Source organism: Aotus nancymaae, unplaced genomic scaffold (assembly GCF_030222135.1).
Source record: "Aotus nancymaae isolate 86718 unplaced genomic scaffold, 86718_ANA_hifiasm-v0.15.2.pri h1tg000058l, whole genome shotgun sequence".
NCBI lineage: Eukaryota > Metazoa > Chordata > Mammalia > Primates > Aotidae > Aotus > Aotus nancymaae.
This window is the reverse complement of record NW_026988472.1, coordinates 18,615,447-18,640,086: the sequence shown is the minus strand read 5'-3', so window position 1 is coordinate 18,640,086 and position 24,640 is coordinate 18,615,447. Positions and strand designations below refer to the sequence as shown.

At 40.5% G+C, this 24,640-nt stretch overlaps 1 protein-coding gene, 1 long non-coding RNA gene and 1 pseudogene across 2 annotated transcripts in view; 2 read left to right on the top strand and 1 right to left on the bottom strand.

Annotated features, from left to right (window-relative positions):
* Nucleotides 1–24,640, top strand: part of LOC135269952 (uncharacterized) — a 92,010-nt gene that overhangs the window by 14,702 nt on the left and 52,668 nt on the right. The gene's annotated exons all lie outside the window — the stretch shown is intronic.
* On the top strand, nucleotides 7,380–9,008 carry LOC105714270 (divergent paired-related homeobox-like; annotated as a pseudogene).
* Nucleotides 9,432–10,640, bottom strand: LOC105714290 (claudin-7-like). The gene is made up of 3 exons (XM_064364640.1): nucleotides 10,268–10,640; nucleotides 9,577–9,597; nucleotides 9,432–9,490 (listed from the first exon to the last, which is right to left on the bottom strand). The coding sequence occupies exons 1-3, from the start codon at nucleotides 10,638–10,640 to the stop codon at nucleotides 9,432–9,434; spliced, it is 453 nt and encodes a 150-aa protein (XP_064220710.1).

Here is a 24,640-nt window from a genome sequence, read left to right as displayed (position 1 = left end):
GAGACAGAATTTTATTCTTTTTAAAGGCTGAATAGTATTCCATTGTGTATATAGACCACAGTTTAAAAAATCCATTCGTTCATTGATGGACACTTTCATTGCTTTCAAATCTTACCCTATGTGAATAATGCTGCAATGAACATGGGAGTACAGATATCACTTTGACATATTGATTTTAATTCCTTTGGATTCCTTTTTTTTTTCTTTTTCTTTCTTTCTTTTTTTTTTTTAAGAGATGGGGTTTCTCCATGTTGGTCAGGCTGGTTTCGAACTCCCAGCCTCAGGTGATCCACCCACCTCGGCCTCCCAAAGTGCTGGGATTACAGGTGTGAACCACCGCACCCAGCCCTGGATTCCTTTTAATCCCAGTAGTGGGATTGCTGGATCATATGGTAGTTCTATTTATTGTGGGGTTTTTTTGAGGAAATTCCATAATGTTTTTCATAATGGCTATATTAATTTATTTTTCCACCAACAATGTACAAGCATTCCCTATTCTCTATACCCTTGCTAACACTTATTATCTTTTGTTTTTCTGATAGTAATTCTATTATCACCAATTCTATTATATATTCTATGATACTCTATCATATCACCTCACACTCAGGTGTAAGGTGATATTTTCATTGTGCTTTTAATTTACATTTTCCTGATGATTAGGGATGATAAGCATTTTCATATATCTGTTGAACATTTGTATATCTGTTTTTGAGAAATGTCAAGTCATTGGTCCATTTTTTAACTAGGTTTTTTTTTTTTTTTCTTGCTATTGAGTTGTTCGAGTTCCTTATTTTGGATATTCGTTTCTTGTCAGATGCATGGTTTGCAAATATTTTCTCCCAATCCTTGAGTTGTCTCTTCATTCTATTAATGGTTTCCTTTGCTGTGCAGAAGCTTTTTAGTTTGATGCAATCCCATTTGTTTATTTTTGCTTTTGTTGCCTTTGCTTTTGAGCCTATTGTGGAGCATTTCCCCCATGTTGTGGAGCATTTTCCCCCATGTTTTCTTCCAATAGTTTTACAGTTTCAAGCTTTATGTTTAAGTCTTTAATCCATTTTGAGTTGATTTTTGTACATGGTGTAAGATAAGAATCCAAGTTCATTTTGCATGTGGATGTCCAGTTTTCCCAATACCTTTTATTGAAGAGATTGTCCTTTCTCCATTGTGTGTTCTTGGCACCTTTGTAAAAAATCAATTGAGTAAGTGCTTGGGGTTATTTTTGGGCTCTATTCTGTTCTGTTGGTCAATGCATCTTTTTTAAATGTCAATACCATGCTGTTTTTATTACTACAGCTTTGTAATAGATTTTGAAGCCAGGTAGTGTGATGCCTTCAGCTTTTGTTTTTGAGCTTTAGGCTCCAGTTTTTTTGCTCAAGATTGCTTTGGCTATGCAGGGTCTTTTGTGGTTCCATACAAATTTTAGGATTGCTTTTTCTAGTTCTGTGAAAAAATGACAGTGGAATTTTGATAGGGATTTCGTTGAACCTGTAGATTGCTTTGGGTAGTATGGATATTTTTAACGATATTAATTCTTCCAATTCACTAACACAGAATACTTTTTCACTTGTGTCTTTTCTATTTTTTTCATCAATATTTTGTAGTTTTTAGTGCATAAACCTTTCACCTCCTTGGTTAAATTTACTCCTACATATTTAATTTTTTGATGCTATTGTGGATGGGACTGTTTTCTTAATTTCTTTTTCATATAGTTTGATTTTAGTGTAAGGAAATGCTACTGATTTTTGCATGTTGCTTTTGTATACTGCAACTTTTTTTTTTTTTTTTTTTTTTTTTCTCATTATAAAGACGGGGTTTCACCATGTTGGTCAGGCTGGTCTTGAACTCCCGACCTCTGGTGATCCACCCGCCTTGGCCTCCAAAGTGCTTGGATTACAGGCGTGAGCCGCCACGCCCGGCCTGTATACTGCAACTTTACTAAATTCATTTATTAGTTCTAACAGTTTTGGCAAGAGTTCTTTGGATTTTCTGTATGTAAGATTATGTTGTCTGCAAACGGGCAATTTAACTTCTTCCTTTCCAGTTTGGCTGTCTTTTATTTTTTTCTCTTGCTTCATTGCTCAAGCTAGGATTTCCAGTACTATGTTGAATAGAAGTGGTAAGAGTGGGCATCCTTGTCTCGTTCCTGATCTTAGAGGAAAAGCTTTCAACTTTTCACTGTTGAGTATGATGTTAGTTGTGGGCTTTTCATATATAGTCTTTATTGTGTTGAGGTACACTTCTTTTATGCCTAATTTGTTGAGAGTTTTTTATTGCGAAAGGATGTTTAATTTTCTCAGATTTTTTTTTTTTTTTTTTTTTTTTTGAGACGGAGTTTCGCTCTTGATACCCAGGCTGGAGTGCAATGGCGCGATCTCGGCTCACCGCAACCTCCGCCTCCTGGGTTCAGGCAATTCTCCTGCCTCAGCCTCCTGAGTAGCTGGGATTACAGGCACGCGCCACCGTGCCCAGCTAATTTTTTTGTATTTTTAGTAGAGACAGGGTTTCACCATGTCGACCAGGATGATCTCGATCTCTTGACCTCGTGATCCACCCGCCTCGGCCTCCCAAAGTGCTGGGATTACAGGCTTGAGCCACCGCGCCCGGCCTCTCAGATTTTTTTTTTGCTTCTATTGAGATGATCGTATTATATAGTTTTTAATCCTTCATTCTGTTATTATGGTTTATCACAGTTATTGATTTGCAAATGTTGAACCATCCTTGTATCCCAAGGATACATCTTATTTGATCATGGTGAATTATCCTTTTAATGTGCTGTTGAATTTGGTTTACTAGTATTTTGTTTAGGATTTTTGCATCGATGTTCATCAGACATATTGGCCTGGAATTTTCTTTTTTGGTAGTGCCATTGCCTGGCTTTGGCATCAGGGTAATGCTGGCCTCATAGAATGAGTTTGGAAGTATTTCCCTTTCTTCATTCTCTTGGGAAAAAGTGTGAGAAGGATTTGTATTAGTTATTTAAATATTTGGTAGAATTCCACTCTGAAGCCATCTGGTCCTGGGCTTTTCTTTGATGGAAGATGTCTTATTATTGAGTCAATCTCATTGCTCATTATTGGTTTGTTCTTATTTTCTGTTTCTTCTTAATTCAGTCTTGTTAGATTGTACGTTCCTAGGCATTTGTCCATTTCTTCTAGGTTAACCAAATTTTTGGATTTAATTGTCCATAACAGTCTCTTGTGGTCCTTTGTATTTCTGTGACATCAGTAATATCTCTTCTTTTATTTCTGATTTTCTTTGAGTCTTCTCTCTTTTTTTCTTAGTTGGTCTGACTAAGGGTTTGTCAGTTTTGTTTTCATTTTCAAAGAACAAACTTTTAGTTTTGTTGATGTTTTCTATTATCTTTTTAGCCCCTATTTCATTTATTTCTGCTCTGGTCTTCATTCTTTCTTTCCTTCTACTGATTTTGAGCTTAGTTTGTTCTTCTTTTTCTAGTTCCTTGAGGCATAAGGTTAGGCTGTTTATTTGCGATTTTTTTCTTGATGTAGGCATTTGTTGTTATAACTTCTTTTGGTGATGTCTGTGTAGCAGTGCATTTAAAGGAGAAAACCCCTCTTTCAATTTTTACAGATAAATGTTGGCAAGTTAAAATCTTATCCTGTTAGGTATTGTATTAGTCCATTCTCACATTACTATAAAGAAATATCTGAGACTGGGCAATGTATAAAGAGAAGAGGTGTAATTGGCTCACGGTTCTGCAGGCTGTACAGGAAGCATAGTGGCTTCTGCTTGTGGGGAGGCCTCAGGAAGCTTCCAATCATGGCAGAAGGCAAAGGGGGTGTGAGGTGTCTCATGTGCTAGGAACAAGGAGCAACAGAGAGAGGGGGGAGGTGCTGTACACTTTTAACAACCAGATCTCATGAGAACTCTGTCATGACCATGAGGATGGTATCAAGGGGGATGTGCTAAACCATTCATGAGAAATCACCCCCATAATCCAACCACCTCCCACCAGGCCCCACTTCCAACATTGGGGATTACAATTTGACATGAGATTTGGTGGGTGTACAAATCCAAACCATATTGGGTATCTGGGTTGATGAGATTGCCTCCACGATCCTAGTTGAGTGGGGTTGAATCTAGATCATGTTGCTGGTATTGGGTCTGCAGAGGATACCAAAGTTGGCCTGTTACAAGGAGCTTTACTGGGCATGGATTCTATATGGTCCCCAGTGGACTGAACTATTTCCAGGATCTTGGTCTGTGGGGCTGGTGCTAGGATGAGGGTCCACTTCAGGATTCACAGATGGCAGGCCTGTTACCAGGCACACTGATGGGTATGGCTTCTTCCGTGACTCTGAGAAGGCTGCTACTAGATCACTGGATGGATCCCTAGGCTGGCCATACTGCTCTGGTCCATGGCTGAGAGGGGCTAGAACAGAGATACAGGGTTGTTTCAGGGTCCACAGCTGAGACCGAGAGCTCCAGGCCTGTCTCCGGGGTCAGGGGTAGGTATGTCTCCCGGTGGGCTCCTGGGTGAGCAGGCCTGCTATCAGACTGCAATTGAGAAGGGCTGGGGTCTATTTATAGGGCTGTTTCAAGATCCACAATGAGACCGAGGTCAAAGAGTCAGCCTTCAGGGACACTGCCAGACTTGCCTCCCTCCAGAACCAAGATCCAGGGACTCAGAAGGGCACATCTCCTGGCATGATCCCAGCTGGGCAGAACTGTTCCCAGACCACAGCTGGGAGGGGCTGAAACTGAGCTTCAGTGCTATTTCAGAAACTGCTGTGGAACTGATGTTGGCAAGCCCAATCTGGTGGCACCATCAGGCAAGACTCCCAACAGTTCCCTATGTGGGAAGGATTGCTCCAGGACTGCAGCTGAGAGGGGCTGGAGATGAGATTCAGGGCTCCTTTAGGAACTGCTAGGAGACAGAGGTTGGCAAGCCTGTCCCAATGTATCTCCCAGCAGTTTCCTGCACAGGTGGAATAGCTCTGGACTGAAGCTGAGACAGGGCCTCTTCAGGGTCTGCTATGGGATGTAGGCTGGCAAACCTGTCCTGGTGACATAGACAGACACGTCTTGCAGCAGTTCTCTGTGCTTTTGGGTTTGTTCCCAGACTGGGCTGGAGTGAAGCTTCTGGGCCTCTTCAGGATCTGCTGTGGGAAGGAAGCTGGCAAGCCTGTCACAATGGCTCAGACGGGCTAGTCTCCCAGCAGTTTTCTGCGTAGGTGGGAATACTCCTGGGCTGTGGCAGAGAGGAGCTATAGCTGAGACAGGGCCCCTTCAGGATCTACTGTGGGACGGAGGCCAAGAAGGCTGTCCCAGTAGCACATGTGGGCAAATTTCCCTCTTGGTCCTTGTACAAGTAGTACCAATCTGGGACCACTGTTGAGAGGGGCTGGGGCCGAGTTACAGGATAGCTTTTGGATTTACTACCTACACCAATGTTGGTAGGCCTGTCTGTTGAGGCACTAGTGTGCCTGATTCTTCCAGGACCCCTTGGCAAATGGTTTTGGTAGCAGGCTCAAGGTCAAATGGGGTTGCAGCCAAACCCTTAGAAGAACAGGGCTATTTCCAGGTCTGAAGTCAGGACAGCAGTCAGCTGGTCTGCCACCTAGGTGTGGGTCTGCACTCTCAAAATGACCCTCCTAGGTCTTGGGCTCCACTGGGTTTCACAACTTCCTACCTGTATCCCAAGGATCCTACAAAGACACTTTTGTCCGTGGATGGGTGCAGAATTCTTGTTGTGGGGGATATGAGTGAGGGAACCTCCTATTCTGCCATATTGCTCTCTCCTGTTTTCTGTTACAAGTTTTATAGCTTGACCTTTTATATTTAGGTCTCTGTTCCATTTTGAATTAAGTTTTTAGTATAGTGTACATGTAGCTATCTAATTTTCTCAGTACTATTTGTTGAAAAGACTATTTGTTCTTTCCCCATTGAAATGCCTTGCACTTTTGTCAAAAGTCAATTGACCATAAATGTAAAGATTTATTTCTAGACTCTCAATTCTGTACTTTTGATCTATATGTCTGTCTTTATGCCAGCACCACACTGTACTGATAACTGGACTTTATAAATAAGTTTTGAAGTGGAGAGTTAAAAGTCCTCCAACTTTGTTCTTCATTTTCAAAATTGTTTGGGGTGTACTGGATCTATTTCATTTAATTTCAGGATCAGTATGAAGTCATAAACTGTGAAGGGTCTGAGATTTTACTCTACTTGCAAACTAACAAGTTAGTTTGTGACAATTTCACATATATATGATGACAGAAGATATCAAACCCCTGTGTCAAGGACAGATCGATGGTTTGTAATTCACGGTAAAAACAGCATCCAGAGTACCATCTTACTAGTGCCTCATTCCTCATGCCCCAGTTCTCCACAGGGCAACACAAATGAGAACCAGATGTTTACCTGAGTAAGCAATGGGTTTTACCACAAGAGAAAACGCTCCAAATTAGGAGACTCTGAAGTTATATAAGGTTTACTGGCACATCTGCCCATCCTCCCGTTTAGGAAGAAAGAGATAATGACTTCATCTTTTCTCTTGAATGTAAACAAATCTTCACTGGGGAGGGGAGTGGAAGGCCTCTAAGTTTATTATCTTGAAATATAAGCAAATGTCTACTAGGGAGACACAGCTCTAAATCTCTAGCTTCTAGAGCCTTTGCCATTCAAACATACTCTTTGTTCAGAAGACCTGGACTGTGTGGAGCTATGAAATATCCATGGAGAATTGTCTCCCAGAAATCAATTTGTCAATTGCCTCAAAAAAGTTCTGTTGGAATTTTGATAGAGATTGTGTTAGTCTACAAATCAATTTGGAGAGAATTGCCATATTACTGAGTTTTCCAATCCATGATCATGGGATGTCTCTCCATATATTTAGGTCTTCTTTAATTTCCCTCATCAGTATTTTTAAATTTTCTGTGTGCATGTCTTACACTTATTTTGTTATTCTTAAATATTTTATTCTTTTTAATGCAATTGTAAATTGAGTTATTTTTTAATTTCACTTTTGGAATTTTCATTGCTCATACATAGTAATACAGTTGATTTTTGTATACTGACTTAGTATCCCATCACTCTGGTGAACTTGTTAGTTCTAATAGTTGTGTATGTGTATATATAAATTCCTTAGGATTTTCTACATAGATGATCATGTCATTAGCAAATAAAGACCATTGTACCTTTTTTACAGTCTGGATGCTTTTTAATTTTTTTCCTTAATTGCACTAGAACCTCCAGTATAATGTTGAATACAAGTGGCAAGAGTGGATATTCTTGCCTTCTTCCTAGTCTTGGAGGAAAACATGCAGTCTTTCACCATTAGGTATGATGTAGGACAGGATTAGGAGAAATCCAGGGGTTTCTGGAGGATCCAGGAATCAGATTAGAGGCAGATAGGGAGAAAGAGTTGGAAGGGGTTGAGAATCGGATGTGGCTGTGGAGTAAGCTATTCAAGTCTGGATTCAATCTTTGCTATTTCTTATCACTGGACCTGAACATAGGAGCACATCTGGATTAGAAGATGTCAGACTCAGAGGATCTTCCCAAAGGCAAGCATCAGATGCATTCACACAGGAAATGAACCATGTTCACTGAGAAGCTACTGGAAGATTTGAACATCTTTTTCAGTGAGAACCCATACCCAAACCCTAGCCTTCAATGGCCTCGAAAATAGACATACATCCAACAGTACGGCAGGTCTGGTTCGAGAACCACAGAGCAAAACTTAAGAAAGTAAAATGCAAGCATATTCAGCAAAAACAAGAAGCTCAACAACCACAATACTAGAGGGTGGAGTCAAGACTAGTGTTGGCCTGAGAAATACAGACACACTACCCAGATTCCCCAGTGCTGCTCATCCTATCAGCCTGGTGTGTATGAATCATTGGGCACTCACTCCAACTCATTCTGTACCCCAACCTTAAGGTCCCTACAAATGACTTCCTTGGTCAAAAAATAGTCCATATTGGCTGCTGCCAAGATCCTAACATATACTGCCTCTAGCCCATTTTGGAATCCCAAGTTTGTTATCCAAGCTTCAATTCTAGTTCTTCTGCCTGTTCATCTCTACAAAGTCAAGAGAGATGCGAAACACAACAAATCACGTATTGTAAAACAACAAAACAAAACAGTGGGGGTTTTGTGGATACTCTTTTTTTTTTAAGGACTTTTTTTTTTTGAAACAGAGTTTTGCTCTTGTTGCCCAGGCTGGAGTGCAATGGCGTGACCTTGGCTCACTACAACCTCTGCCACCCAGGTTCAAGTGATTTTCCTGCCTCAGCCTCCTGAGTAGCTGGGAATACAGGTGCCTGCCACTGCGTCTGGCCAAGTTTTATAGTTTTTAGTAGAGATGGGGTTTCACCATGTTGGCCAGGCTGGTCTCGAACTTGTGACCTTGTGATCCACCTGCCTTGGCCTCCCAAAGTGCTGGGATTACAGGTGTGAGCCACCACGCCCAGCCTGTGGATACTCTTTACCAGGTTGAAGGTTAAAGAAGTTCCCTTATATTCTAAGTTTGTTGAGAATTTATATTATGAATTTGTATTTTTCTGTATCTATTGAGATGATCATGTGGTTTTTGTCCTTTTTTCTATTATGTTCATTTCCACGTGAATTTCATTTTCCTGAACTATTAGAAGGGAAATATGGATTTTATAACTTTATGACTAGAGCTTTCCTGTTGTTTTTGTGAAGTGTCAAAAAATATGGTGGCTTAATTTCTGAGATCTCCAGACTCTGTTCCCCTCTCCTACTTTTTCTGGTCCTGTTCTTCCCTTTGTCTCTATTGTCACTATCCTGTTCAATTTAGATTGGTCAGCAAGTCTCCACAGTATGGATCTTTATCTTCAAAGGATGCTTTGGCTGGTTAGTTCTAAGAGCTTATATGACCCAGACTGTTTTAGATCTCTTAGCCCTTACTGCAGACCATTGCCATGGAGGTTTACTCCTACAGTTTTAGTTCCTGTTCTCACTTTGACTCTCTGAACTTTCAGTGAGTACCTTTGGTTATTTTGTTGTTTCCAGGTCAGTGAGATGCCCTGTTGCTTCCCTCAACATGTTTCTGTACAGATGCCAATACTGTAGATGTTGTAGCTATCACTGGTCTATCCCTACTTGCTCACATGTATTTTTTTTTTACTTTCCAAAACTTATTTTTTGTTACTATACAAAATGTAAACTCTCCTCTCTTTTTGTGTCTCCCACCACAGAGAACAGTACATGGTGTACAGGGATGGAGTGACCAGTAGGCTTTTGTCCTGCAACCTGCCCACAGGCTGAGCTCTGCCCCAGGTCTTTTCAGGCATCTAGATACACCCATATCCGGCCAGGCTGGGGCAGAGGGGTCCCAGCTCACACGTACTCCTTGGCAGAGTTGCACTTAGAGTAAGAGTGGGGTACACAGTACCCAGTTTTGCTTTTACTCCCAGGACAAGAGCAAGAGAATAGTGCACATCCTAGGAGGGCCAGAGAAGACCCTGCCCAGCCAGTAAAGATAGCAGGAACAAACTCATACCTAATGTTCAGAGGGATCAAGGGGTTGTAAAAGTCTGTGACAATCTGAATGCCCATACCAGGAGAAAGCTACCAAGGCAGCAAGACCTGCCATGATGAAAATGACACCTCTAACCATGGGTATTGTGTTAGTTTGTCTTCACACTGCTATAAAGAAATACCCGAGACTGCGTAATTTATAAAGGAATGATGTTTAATTGACTCACAGTTTATCATGGCTGGGGAGGCCTCAAGAAATTTACAATCATGGAGGAAGGGGAAGGAAGGACCTTCTTCACATGGCGGCAGGAGAGAGAAAGCATGTGAGATAGCAGGAAAAACTACCATTTATAAAACCATCAGGGCCAGGTGTGGTGGTTCACACCTGTAATCCCAGCACTTTAGGAGGCTGAGGTGGGCAGATGACCTGAGGTCAGGAGTTTGAGACCAGCCTGGCCAACATGGAGAAATCCCATCTCTACTAAAAATACAAAAATTATATGGGTGTGGTCAGAGGGTGCCTGTAATCTCAGCTACTTGGGAGGCTGAGGCAGGAGAATCACTTGAACCTGGGAGGCAGAGGTTGCAGTGAGCCGAGATCAAGCTACTGTACTCCAGCCTGGGCAACAAGAGTGAAACTCCATTTCAAAAAAAAAAAAAAAAAAAATCAGATCTTGTGAGAATTCACTCAGTATCATGAGAACATCATGGGGGAAACTGCCCCCATAATCCAGTCATTTCCCTCCCTTGACACATGAGGATTACAATTCAAGCTGAGATTTGGATGGGGACACAGAGCCAACCATATCAACTATACGGGCATTCTTCACTTTGTCACTTTCCCCACAGCACATGCACTCCATGCCCATTGTGGCCACACACATGGTCAGGAAGCCCAGCACAAGGGATGCCATCATTAGGGCTTGAGGGGCCTGCATGGCTGCTGGCAGGGTGAGCACCAAGTCATATATTTCACAGCTCATCAAGCCCATGGTCTGCATGATGTAGTTCATCCACAGTCCCTTGTACATGGCCTGGGCTGTGATGATGCTGTTGCCCACACATGAGCTTATCTGCCACTGCAGGATGGCGGTACAGGCCACAGGGCCCACCCAGCCCAGCAAAGCCATGGAAAAGTTCAGCAACTGCAAGCCCAAATTGGCCACTTCCATCCTCAGAAAAAAACCGGCAGGCAACCCTACAGTAAAGCAAATAAAACTTGGGGGCATCCCCATGAAAGACAACTTGGGGTGCAGTTTTTAAGTCACCCAAAGAGACAAAAAAAGGTTTGGCTGGGTGACTACAAATTTTGTCACCCAAAGTACACACAAATTGAACCCCTTTGGTGGAGTGATAGTCTCACAGCAGAGGGAACAGGCCCATATTTTGTTTTTTGAGGAAGACAGTTTATCATCTAGCTTTGTTGTACAAATAAGTGTTACTTTACTTTTTATTTATTTATTTATTTATTTGTACTTTAGGTACTGGGGTACATGTGCAGATCATGCAGGATTGTTGCATAGGTACACACTTGGCAATGTGGTTTACTGCCTCCGTCCCCCCGTCACCTACATCTGGCATTTCTCCCCATGTTATCCCTCCCCAACCTCACCCCCCATGCTGTCCTTCCCTTGGCCCTCCCCAACAGATCCCAGTGTGTGATGCTCCCCTCCCTGTATCCATGTGTTCTCGTTGTTCAACACCCGCCTATGAGTGAGAACATGCAGTGTTTGATTTTCTGTTCTTGTGTCAGTTTGCTGAGAATTATGGTTTCCAGATTCATCCATGTCCCTACAAAGGACACAAACTCATCTTTTTTTATGGCTGCATACTATTCCATGGTGTACATGTGCCACATTTTCCCTGTCCAGTCTATTGTTGATGGGCACTTGGGTTGGTTCCAGGTCTTTGCTATTGTAAACAGTGCCGCTATGAACATACGTGTTCATGTGTCTTTATAATAGAATGATTTATAATCCTTTGGGTATATACCCAGTAATAGGATTGCTGGCTCAAATGGAATTTCTATTTCTAGGTCCTTGAGGAATCGCCACACTGTCTTCCACAATGGTTGAACTAATTTACACTCCCACCAACAGTGTAAAAGTGTTCCTATTTCTCCACATCCTCTCCAGCATCTGTTGTCTCCAGATTTTTTAATGATCGCCATTCTAACTGGTGTGAGATGGTATCTCAATGTGGTTTTGCTTTGCATTTCTCTAATAATCGTGATGATGAACATTTTTTAATATGTTTGTTGGCCTCATATATGTCTTCTTTTGAAAAGTGTCTGTTCATATATTTTGCCCACTTTTGGATGGGTTTGTTTGTTTTTTTTCTTGTAAATCTTTTTTAGTTCTTTGTAGATTCTGGATATTAGCCCTTTGTCAGATGGGTAGATTGCAAAATTTTTTTCCCATTCTGTTGGTTGCCAGTTCACTCTAATGATTGTTTCTTTTGCTGTACAGAAGCTCTGGAGTTTAATTAGGTCCCATTTGTCTATTCTGGCTTTTGTTACCAACGCTTTTGGTGTTTTAGTCATGAAGTCCTTGCCTATGCCTATGTCCTGAATGCTTTTGCTTAGGTTTTCTTCTAGGGTTTTTATGGTGTTAGGTCTTATGTTTAAGTCTTTAATCCATCTGGAGTTAATTTTAGTGTAAGGTGTCAGGAAGGGGTCCAGTTTCTGCTTTCTGCGCACTGCTAGCCAGTTTTCTCAACACCATTTATTAAACAGGGAATCCTTTCCCCACTGCTTGTTTTTGTCAGGTTTGTCTAAGATTGGATGGTTGTAGATGTGTGGCATTAACTCCAGGGCCTCTGTTCTGTTCCATTGGTCTATATCTCTGTTTTGGTACCAGTACCATGCTGTTTTGATTACTGTAGCCTTGTCATATAGATTGAAATCAGGTAGCGTGATGCCTCTGGCTTTGTTCTTTTTGCTTAAGATTGTCTTGGCTATGCAGGCTCTCTTTTGGTTCCGTATGAAGTTTAAGGTGGTTTTTTTCCAGTTCTGTGAAGAAGGTCATTGGTAGCTTGATGAGGATAGCACTGAATATATAAATTACTTAGGGCAGTATGACCATTTTTAAGATATTGATTCTTACTAACTATGAGCATAGAATGTTTCTCCATCTGTTTGTGTCCTCTCTTATTTCCTTGAGCAGTGGTTTGTAGTTCTCCTTGAAGAGGTCCTTTACATCCTTTGTTAGTTGTATTCCTAGGTATTTTATTCTCTTTGTAGCAATTGTGAATGGGAGTTCGCTCATGATTTGGCTCTCTGTTAGTCTGTTATTGGTGTATAGAAATGCTTGTGATTTCTGCACACTGATTTTGTATCCTGAGACTTTGCTGAAGTTGCTTATCAGTTTAAGGAGATTTTGGGCTGAGATGATAGGGTCTTCTAAATATTTTTTTTATGTATGTATACATCATACACCAAATAACTCTTACTTTAAAAGAAAGCTAGCAGCTGGATAAACTGAACATGAAAATGGGAAACCAAAGAACAAAAGTGAGGTATGGCAACTCTGGGACTATGACAGGTGTGTGTGGGGAGAGGGAGGAATCACTTTTGTTGGATCATATTTTTGTACCAGGTGGCAGAAATAATTGGGAATGGAAAGGAGTAAACAAACAAAAATAACAACAGAAAGAAAGGTGACACTTCACCTCTATTCAACTACTACTTTAACTTACTAATTTGTGTTTTTTAAATTTAATAAACATTAAGTTACATTAGGGAACCTGGAATCATATTGCATGCAGGTAGTTAGGGGAGGGGAAGAAAGGAGATTAATGAATGAGCTGACGCACTGGTGTTGCAACAGATGTAATTTGAGTCCTTCAAAGAAAATGCTTGAGGTTTTTTATCATGGTGAGATAATGAGACCTGTTATTACAGTACATTCTCTGTTCAAGGAGAGAGACCTTGAGAGTGGATTTTACTCACAACTGCTGTCAGTAGACAAGTGAATGTTCATGACCTAAGTACAAGTGTTACTCAACAAAATTAATGAAGCCAAACAAATTTGAAACCAGTAAAAGTCATCTAGAGGCTCTAGGTGGATGCTTTTTATTTTATTGTATTTTACTTTCAGAGGGAGTCGTGCTCTGTTACCCATACTGGAGTGCAGTGGCATGATCCCGGCTCACTGCAACCTCCGCCTCCTGGGTTCAAGAGATTCTCCTGCCTCAGCCTCTGGAATAGCTGGGACTACAGCCGTGTGCCACCACGCCCAACTAATCTTTGTATTTTTAGTAGAGACAGGTTTCACTATGTTAGCCAGGCTGGTCTCGAACTCCTGACCTCAGGTGATCCACCTGCCTCAGCCTCCCAAAGTGCTAGGATTACAGGCATGAGCCACTGCACCCAGTAATTGATTTTAAAAATAAATATTTTCAAATCTAGCATGTGATGTGATTAGAATTCTCAGTCACTAAATCAGGGAATTTCCATTTTAAAAAGTAAAATGTTGGTCTTTTGGATATTCCAAGCCCTCCTCCACACACACTATTCTTATCCCAAGACTTTATTTCAGCCATCATGTAACATATTAAATGTCTCCACAGATAACTTTATGCTTTTATCTTAAAATCCCCAAATGTTTAAAATCATGCATTTTAAACCTTTTAAATGTCCTAGTACTTGGGCCAGGCATGGTGGCTTACACCTATAATCCCCCAGCACTTTGGGAGGTCGAGGTGGACAAATCACAAGGTCAGGAGATTGACACCATCCTGGCTAACAGGGTGAAACCCTGTCTCTACTAAAAATACAAAAAAAAAAAATAGCCAGCCGTGGTGACATGTGCCTGTAGTTCTAGCTACTTGGGAGGCTGAGGTAGGAGAATTGCTTGAATCCAGGAGGCAGAGATTTCAGTGAGCTGTGATTGTGCCACTGCACTCCAGCCCAGGCGACAGAGCAAGACTCCATCTCAAAAAAGAAAAAAAAAAAGTCCTAGTACTCTTAGTAATGTAATGATGTCCAAATGTGGAAGTGTAACTTCAATTCATTAGCTGAGAATAACTTTTTAAAAATTACAGTAACCAAAAAAATAAGGACTAACAGAAAGCATTTGTCTTGAACACTGAGCTTCCATGATAAAAAAAAAAAAGTAGTAGATACACTTCTCAAGTCCTTATAGTTTATTTAGGAGTCACAGAAGCAAACTCACATGCTTATCAAATATTTTAATGTAAATGCATTAGAAAGCAAATCTTAACTTTTATTTATATATATATATATATTTAGAGACAGGGTCTCACTATGTTGCCCAGACTGGGGTACAGTGGTACAATCATAGCTCACTGCAGCCTGGAACTCCTAGACTCAGTCAATCCTCCCACCCCAGCCTCCTGAATAGCTAAGACTACAGGCACATGGCACCACACTTAACTAAGAAAAAAAAAATAGAGATGAGGTCTCACTATGTTGCCCAGGCTGGTCTTGAACTCCTGGCCTCAAGTGATCCTCCTGCCTCAGCCTCCCAAGTAGCAGGGAGGGGTTACACGTATGATTTACTGTTGCTAAATCTTAATTTTTGAATCAACTTATTTTCAAATATCTTTCTGACTACCTAGAATACTCTAATTAAATACAATAATAGCTGGTTATGCTTTAAAATTTTGGGAAGACTAATTAAAAGTTTTAATAAGGAAAATTAAAAAATACATTGCAGAGCGATGATGTCCAAATAAATTGAAAATCAAACTTAATAGGCAAGTGCCTCATTAACACCATCAAGCAATTCTGATATTTGAAGAACACAGTTGCTAGTTCCAGAAGCCTCCCCTGCTTCTTTTTTTATCCTTCCAACTTAATTTGTACATGTTGTCAACAGAGAGAGATTTATAGTTAGCAGAGTTAGGTGAATAAATTGTATGCCTACTAATATCTGTATCTAAGAAATAATTAGCTTATTTTACTTAAATCTATTCAAAATTGAGATAACATTGAAAAGGAGATTACAGTAAAAGATTTGCTTTTCTGGATATCCTGTCTCCCAAATTTTTAGGGTGGAGAACTGGTGAAGGAGGGGAATGAAACAAGAAAGGGAACAGATCACAAAGGAATTACTGAGAGGAGAAAGAATAATACATACCTAAGAATAAAACATACAGAACCCCACATTATCAAATTTACAGTCTGAAGAAGGAGGAGCCCACATTCACAACTCCTTTAAATACTTTGAATGAGGATCTGACAGTGTTATATTTTATTGTTCAGAGTTGTACCCATTGATGCTGTTCAAAGGCCTGGACTGAAGGATGTGGAAGAAATAACTTGTCGAAAATATTTGCTGGCCAGGTACAGTGGCTCATGCCTGTAATCCCAGCACTTTGGGAGGCTGAGGCGGATAGATCCCCCGAGGTCAGGAGTTTGAGAACAGCCTGCCCAACATGGTGAAACCCCGTCTCTACTAAAAATATAAAAATTAGCCGGGCATGGTGGCACACGCCTGTAGTCTCAGCTACTTGGGAGGCTGAGGCAGTAGAATCACTTGAACATGGGAGGCGGAGTTTGCCGTGAGCTGAAATTGCACCACTACACTCTAGCCTGGGCGACAGCGAGACTATTTCAAAACAAAAACACCACGTGTTCTCACCCATAACTGGGAACTGAACAATGAGAACACATGGACACAGGGAGGGGAACAATACACTGGGGGCCTGTCAGAGGCTGGGTTGCGGGGAGGGAGAGCATTTGGAAAAATGGCTAATACATGCTGGGTTTAATACCTAGGTGATGGGTTGATAGGTGCAGCAAACCACCATGGGACACGTTTACCTATGTAACAAACCTGCACATCCTGCACATGTACCCTGGAACTTAAAAATAATAATAATTTTTAAAAAATTTGCCTAGTGGCCATTATAGTCCTTAAAGCATAATATTCAGCCAACAGCTCCCTGTTGAAACACAATTAGATTAGGCAACATGATTCATTTTAAATACTTATTTAGCACCTACTATATGTCAGAGATGATTCTAAATACTGAGACTAAATAAAACGGGCAAAAATTCCTACCTGCATAAGATTATATTCTTGTAGGAAAAGCCAATTGAAACAGGATAAATAAGTAAAGTTATAGAATATAGATATAGATATAAAAAGAGCTATGTCAATAATGTTAAGTACTAAAGAGAAAACAATAAAGCCAAGAAGGGAAATAGGATGTTTGGGCAGGAGTGGCAGTGGTGGTGGTATGGATATTAATACAAAGGTGACATTAGGTCATAACTGAAGGACACGAGGGTATTCTGGATAAAGAGCATTCCAGGAAGAGTAAATGCCAAAATCTTGAGACAGGAGCTTGTCTAGTGTGTCGGATGAATTACAAGCAGGCCAATTGCCTGGAGTGATGACATCAGACAGGTCCTTGAGGGCAGCTCATGCCCAGCCCATTGCAAGGTCTTAGAACTTGACTGTGAGTGGGATGGAAAGATATGGGAAGGTTTGGAGTAGTATCATCATCTGACTTATGATTTTAAGAGGATCACCCTGACTGCTGTGATGAGAACAGAATGAATCAAGAGAGGGCATTTGTAATGCTGCTAATAAAGGAAAGAGGTTTAATTAACTCACAGTTCAGCATGGCTGGGGAGGCCTCAGGAAACTTACAATCATATCAGAAGGGGAAGCAAAAACATCCTTCTTTACATGGTGGCAGGAAAGAGAAGTGCCAAGCAAAAGTGGAAAAAGCCCCTTATAAAACCATCAGAACTCGTGAGAACTCACTCACTATCAAAGAACAGCATGAGGGTAACCACCCTCATGATTCAATTACCTTTCACTGGGTCCTTCCCAAGACACTTGGGGATTATGGGAACTACAATTGAAGATGAGACTTGGGTAGGGCACAGCCAAACCATATCAGCGTCCTTTTAAGGTTAGAGATATAATAGCTTCTTTGTGGGTACACTGATGGAATAGTCCAGTAGAGAGGGTAAAAACTGATGATGCAAAAGAGAGAGAGGATATGTAATAACTCATCAGCAATTTAGCAAAGACAGCTAACTAGTTACCTTAGGTGACATGATTTGGATGTTTGTCCCCTCCAAATCTCATGCTGAAATGTGATTTCCAGTGTTGGAGGTGGGGCCTGGTGGGAGGTGATTAGATCATGGGGGTGGATCCGTTATTTATGGCTCAGCTCCATTCCCTTGGTGATAAGTGAGTTCTCAGTTCATGTGAGATCTGGTTGTGTAAAAGCGTGTGACACCTCCCCACCACCACTCCTGCTCTCGTTGTATAACACTGGCTCCCCCTTCACCTTCTGCCACAATTGTAAGCTCCCTGAGGCCCTCACCCAGAGCAGATCTTGGCACCATGCTCCTCAAACAGCCGGTAGAACCATGAGCCAATTAAACCTCTTTTCTTTATAAATTATCCAGCCTCAGGTATGTCTTTATAGTGACACAAAAACAGCCTAATACATTAGGGAATCCAAATGTATCTAACATACTATATAATTTACTTATTTATCATATTCATTGTTTGTTGTCTATCTGCCCCCACTAGAATGCAAGCTCTATGAAGGCAGGTACTTCTGTTTGTTTCATTTGCTTATTCCAGGCACAGGCTGTTACCTGGCACATAGCAGGTGCTCAGTAAATTTTTGCTGCACAAACATATTTTATGGACATAAAGAGAAAAAAAAGTCTGTCATATAAGTACAACCACTTAGTTTGGAGTGTGGGGCAGCACTTGGGGATGATGAAAAGAGATGGTGCCTAAAGAAATACAGAGAGAAATGACAAGCTAGCCATTGTCATGCCACCATTCCATGGGGACACAGAAATACATTGTCCTTTCATGCTTCATGTTTTATGCTTATTTTTGAAATCCCTTTATATCCAGAGTAAAATGTAGGGAAAGAGTTTCATCATTCATCATGTGTTTATCTGAAGTATATGCTTCATAAATATACTAGTTTGAAAGACTGCCTAGATGGAGGGTTCTACACTATTTTTCACAGAGCTCACCATGTCAGTGATTCTGGGGTTAGGCCATGTAAATCTCCTAAAGCATCCCTATTCCTGAAATACACTCATCACTGAGAATCACTACAAAAGATGAAATATTTTTAATTTCTTAAAGGATATTTTTAGGGAAGCATTACATATTCATTTGGTCAGACAACAAAAGTCAGTTCTCTTGATGTTTTTATACAATATGCTGGGTATTCTCTCTGCCAGTAACCAAGGCCTGAGGGAAAGTGAAGCTGCTGTGACACGGTGACCCTCTTATCTGGAGCATTCAACTAAATGTCAGATTCTCTCCTGTAGTTTGCAAAACATAAGAAAGGGTATATTCTCTATAACGCAAGTTATAATTTCTAATGCTTAAAAGGTACCTTATTTGAAAATAATACAGATTGAATTGCTATTTCAAGGCTGAAACTCACATACTGCTTTGAGCTTAAATGAGCATTGCTCAGCAAATAAACTGGACATTATTGTAAGTGATAAATACATTTATCTCTTTGTTATAGAGAATAATTAACACTCGCTTTTCCCGTCCTCAAAGAAACAGTTGTCATCATCATAACCTGATAAGTTACAACGGAGTTCATTATCTCATTCACACAAGCCTACCATTTTAAACAAGGGAATTACTGCAGTAAACAACTTTATAAATAGAATGAATAGAAGCCATATCTTTCATTTATTTTATTTGTTTATTTCTTTAGAGATGGGGTTCTCACTATGTCACTCAGGCTGGAATGCAGTGGCTATTCACAGGTCCCATCATGGCCCACTATAGCCTCAAAGTCCTGGCTTCAAGTGATCCTCCTACCTCAGCCTCCAGAGTAGCTGGGACTATAGACACATGCCACCACACCTGGCTAGAAGCCATATATTTTAAAAGATTTCTTGATCTTTGTATCTTAGGGAAAAGGCAATTTGATGTGTCTTGTGACAGAGATGAACTGATCTGATAGGTTACTTTTTCTTTCTAATTAACATACAATATTATTGATGTTTTTGTGTGCATACACTCCTGTGAATTTTAACACATTTATAGATTCCTGTAACCATGCTACAGTCAGGATATAGAACAGTTATATCACTCATTCCCCACCCTGCCAACTCCCTCGAACTCTATCATTGACACAGGAGTTGGCAAACTACACCTGAGTCAAATCTGGTCCATGGCCTGTTTTCTGAGGCCCAGAAACTAAGAATCATTTTTACATTTTTACGGTGTTGTAAAAAGAACAAAAACAAGAAACAAAAGTAAAGAATATGTGACAGAGACCATATGTGGCCCACAAAGCCTGAACTATTTACTATCTGGACCTCTACAGAAAAAGTTTGTTGTCTCCTGCTTTAGAATCACACCTTCCCCCAACCACTAATCCTTGGAAATCACATCACTGATCTGTTTTCTGTCACTGTAGTTTTGTCTTTTCAAACATAGCATATATATTCCATTTATAAATGGAATTATACAGCAGGTAGCTTTTTGAGGGTGTTTTGTTTTGTTTTGTTTTGTTCTGTTCTGTTCTGTTTTTGAGATAGAGTCTCACTCTGTTACCCAGGCTGGAGTACAGTTGCGGGATCTTGACTCACTACAACCTCTGCCTCCCTGATTCAAGTGACTCTTCAGCCTCATCCTCCTGAGTAGCTAGGATTACAGGCATGTGCCACCATGCCCAGCTAAATTTTTTTTGATTTTTAAAAGAGACAGGGTTTCACCATGTTGGCCAGGCTGGTCTCAAACTCCTGACCTCAGGTGATCCACCCGCCTCAGGCTTCCAAAGTGCTGGGATTACAGCCGTGAGCCACTGCACCCAGCCCTTTTGAGATTTTTGAGCACTATGCCTTTGAAATTCATCCATATTATTGCATGCATCAATAGTCCTTTCCTTTTCATTGCTGAATACAATTCCATTGCTTTAATGTATCACCATTTGTTTATCTATTCACCAGTTTAGGGACATTTGGGTTGTTCCCAGTTTTGTCATTTATGAATACAGCTGCTATTGAACATTTATATACTGATTTGGGGATGAATATAAGTTTTCATTTCTCTAGGGCAAATACCTAGGAGTGGGATTGCTGGGCCATATGCTAAGTCTATGTTTAATTTTCTAAAAAATTGCCAACTGTTTTTCAGAGTGTCTGTATCAGTTGGCATTCCAACCAACAATGCCTTGTTGGCATTGTCAGTGATTTTTATTTTAGCCATTCTAATAGGTATGTAGTGGTATCTCATCATGGCTTTAACTGGCATTTCTCTAATGATAGCTGATGATGATGATTGTCTTTTCATGGGCTTATTTGCCATCTGTATGTCCTCTTTGTTCTGTTCTTTTGCCATTAGAAACCCTTTTTTTTAATGGAATAGTTATAAATTAACAGGAAGTTGCAAAGAAAGTACAGAGAGGTCCCATATACCCTTTACCCAGTTTCACCCAATAGTTACATCTTACATAACTATGGCATTGACTTTAGGTATGATGAGGAATTGACATTAGGTATGTCAATTGACATTAGGAATTGACATTAGGTATGATGAGGGCCAGCCATGGTGGCTCACACCTGTAATCCCAATACTATGGGAGGTCAAGGCGGGCGGATCACCAGAGGTCAGGAGTTCAAGACCAGCCTGGCCAACATACTGTGATGGTGCCTGTCTGTAGTCCCAGCTACTTGAGAGGCTGAGGCAAGAGAATCACTTGAACCCAGGAGGTGGAGGTTGCAATGAGCTGAGATCATGCCGTTGTACTCCAGCCTGGGTGACAGAGTGAGACTCCGTCTCAAAAAAAAAGACATTAGTATGATGTGTGTGTGTATAGTTTTATACCATATTGTCACTTGTGACTTGTGTAATCAACCCCACAAACAAGATGCAGAAACTATTCCATCACCACAAATATCTCTTTTGTGCTATCACTTTATAGTCACACCCATGCACCTTCCCCCAAACATCCCTAACTCCTGGCAATCAGTAGTCTGTTTTCCATCTTTATTCTTTTGTTACTTTGAGAATATTATATAAACATAATCGTATAGTATGTGATATTTTGAGGTTGGCTTTTTTGACTCAGTATACAGCAAAATACCCGTGAGAACCATCCAAGTTGTTGCATATATTAATAGTTCATTGCTTTTTATTGCTGAGGAGTCTATGGTATGGATATACCACAGTGTGTTTAGTCAACTAGAGAGGAACATTTTGGTTGTTTCAAGGTTTTGGACATTGCAAATAATGTTGCTATGATCATCTGTGTACAGGTTTGTATGGACATAAATTTTTATTTCTCTGGGATAAATACCTAGGAGTGTGATTGCTGCGTTGCATTTTTAGTTTTTACCCATTTTTAAAATTGGGCTGTTTGTTTTCTTACTGTTTGGTTTTGAGGGTTCTTTGTATTCCCTGGACTGAATACAAGTTCCTTTTTTAAAAATGGATCATACTTTTAGTGTTGTGTCTAAGAAATCTTTGCCTAACAACTGATGATGATGACTTTCTCCTCTGCTTCTTTCTAAAAGGTTTACAGTTTTATGTTTTACATTTAGATGTGGAATCAATTTTGAGTTAATTTTTGGAAAAGAGATGAGGTTTAGACCCAAGGTGACTTTTTTTGTATATGGATGTACAGTTATTTTAATACCATCTGTTGAATAGTCTATTCTTTCTCCATTGAATTGCCAAATGTGATATTAATATTAACATTTCATAAAATAGAATGTTATTAGGCATTAAAAAAGGAATGAAGTACTCATACATGCTATAGCATGCATGAACCTTGAAAAGATTATGCTAAGTGAAAGAAGCCAGTTGCAGAAGATCACATACTGTATTGATTCCATTTATATAAAATGTCCCAGATAGGCAAATCCATAGAGACAGAAAGTAGATTAGTGATCACCTAGGGCTTGTGGTTTTGGAGGATAAATGAGGAGGGACTGCTAATTAGTACAGTTTCTTTCTGCTGTGATAAAAAGGTTCTAAAATTGTGGTGATGGTTGCAAAACTTTTAATATACTAAAAGCCATCAAATTGTACACTTTAAATGGGTGAATCGTATAGTCGTTATAAATGTTTAGGGAGGAGGAGGGAAGAGGACAGGGCCTTGCTCTGTCACCAAGGCTGGAGTGCAGTGGCGTAATCATGACTCACTGCAGCCTTGACCTCCTGGGCTCAATCAATCAAAGTTTCTTTAAAAGAAGGAAGAATGTTTATGAAATCAAGCAATGACAGACCACAGCAACAAGCAAAAATTAGGATAACTGAGCAAGAGGTAAATAGTTTTGGACAATTGTAGAACAGGGCAATAATATTAGTAAGAGGTGCTCAGAAAGCAATGTAGTGGGCCGGGCGCAGTGGCTCACGCCTGTAATCCCAGCACTCTGGGAGGCTGAGAGGGACGGGAGGCTGAGGTAGGCAGGAGGCCAAGGCAGGTGGATCATCTGAGGTTAGGAGTTCGAGACCAGCCTGGCCAACATGGTGAAACCCAGTCTCTATAAAAAAATACAAAAATTAGCTGGGTGTGGTGGCCTGCATCTGTAAACTTAGCTACTCGGGAGGCTGAGGCAGGAGAATAGCTTGAACCCGGGAAGTGGAGGTTGCAGTGAGCTGAGATCGTACCACTGGGCAACAGAATGAGACTCCATCTCAAAAAAAACAGCAAAGTAGTGAGTTTATGAGGTGTTCAATGAGTTTTGAACATAAAGTTCTTTAAAATGACACAAGCCTATTACTTATAAAGTGCTGGTAGCAGTATACAATGACGTAACCTTTATGCAAAGCAACTTGTTAATATATATCAGTAATTTTTTAAAAAAACAAACAAACCTAAGAATCTTTTATACCACTGAGTGGAGGCAGCAGAAGTCTATGAGATTTTCTTCTCCTCTTCCTAGCATTAATCCACCCTGCTTTTTCAATGTGTCTGCTGAACTATCCCTCTTCTTTGGTCAGAATTTTAACAATTATGCATTTTAAGTGTAAAATGATGATTGTTTTAGACAATTGGGTGATGAAAAAAAACCAGCAAAGTTAACTTTAAAAGTACCAAGGCCCAAATGAGAAGACAGGTAAGCCAATATAATAAGTACCTGAACTTGTACTTGCAAATGACTTAGTACTGGCAGAACTCTTATTTTGTTGAGAACTTCTCTTACAGATATGCATGGCCATATGACTAAGTGCTACTTAATGGTATGTAAGCAGAAGTTTTGGGTGGAGGTTCTGGGAAAGCTCTTTTAAAAGGAGGTTGACTCACCTGGCAAGCGTCCTTTTGCCTCTTCTCTCTTCCTCTTTCCTTCAGTCTGGAATGGAGACATGATGGCTAGAGTTGCAGTGGTCATCTGGCAACCATTTGGCAAACTTTAGAGTGGAAGTTGTGTGCTAAGAAAAAGTGAAATAGAAGGAGTGTGGGACGTGGACAACTTCATGGGCTTAGCATGCCACCACTGGATTGCTTACCTCTGTCTTCAAAAGACAGAAAATAACCTCCCAGCTAATTTTTGTATTTTTAGTAGAGATGGCGTTTCACCATGTTGACCAGGCTGGTCTCAAACTCCTGACCTCATATGATCCACCAGACTCGAGCCTCCCAAAGTGCTGAGATTACAGGTGTGAGCCACCATGCCCAGCCCACTACATTGCTTTCTGAGCACCTCTTACTAATACTACAGTGGTCAAAAACTATTTACCTCTTGCTCACTGAACCAACAGTGGCATTCAGCTGGGACACCAGGATAGAGGAAATAAGCCATTCTTTATTTAGTGTCGATTGCTAGCAGCTGAACACAATTCCTAACGAATGCACTGACATCCCTGTGGTGGCATCGTCTTATCTGCAATGCCCTTCTTCAGATGATGCTGGTGTGAACCTTACATGGAATATTTTGAACCAATGAGTTAGGGCATGGTGTCTCAGTCAATCTCTCCCTCCACTTCCAAACATAGTACCTGAAAAATGAAGTGCTCAGTTAAGATTGATTGAGCAGTCATGAGCCTGGTTAAGTCTTGAGCCATAACTCTCGCACACCAGTCTTCAATTTGGCCAGGCTAGCTAAAGTGAAGACTATAGCCATTGTGGTTTCTTGAGCACAGCAAACAAACTTTACTTCACTTTCAAGGTAGTAGAGTCCAAAATCATCACAAAGTTATTTAATAAAGAGCCAATGAAAACATGAGATTGAGACAACTCC

Bases quoted from the DNA above. Each gene is read 5' to 3' on its own strand.
- LOC105714290 (XM_064364640.1), bottom strand. From the start codon at position 10,640: ATGGAAGTGGCCAATTTGGGCTTGCAGTTGCTGAACTTTTCCATGGCT. The intron at 9,598-10,267 runs GCTCTGTGTCCC...CCATGGTTAGAG, and splicing joins CCGTATAGTTGATATGGTTG to GTGTCATTTTCATCATGGCA. The intron at 9,491-9,576 runs GTCTTGCTGCCT...TCTGAACATTAG, and splicing joins TGTCATTTTCATCATGGCAG to GTATGAGTTTGTTCCTGCTA.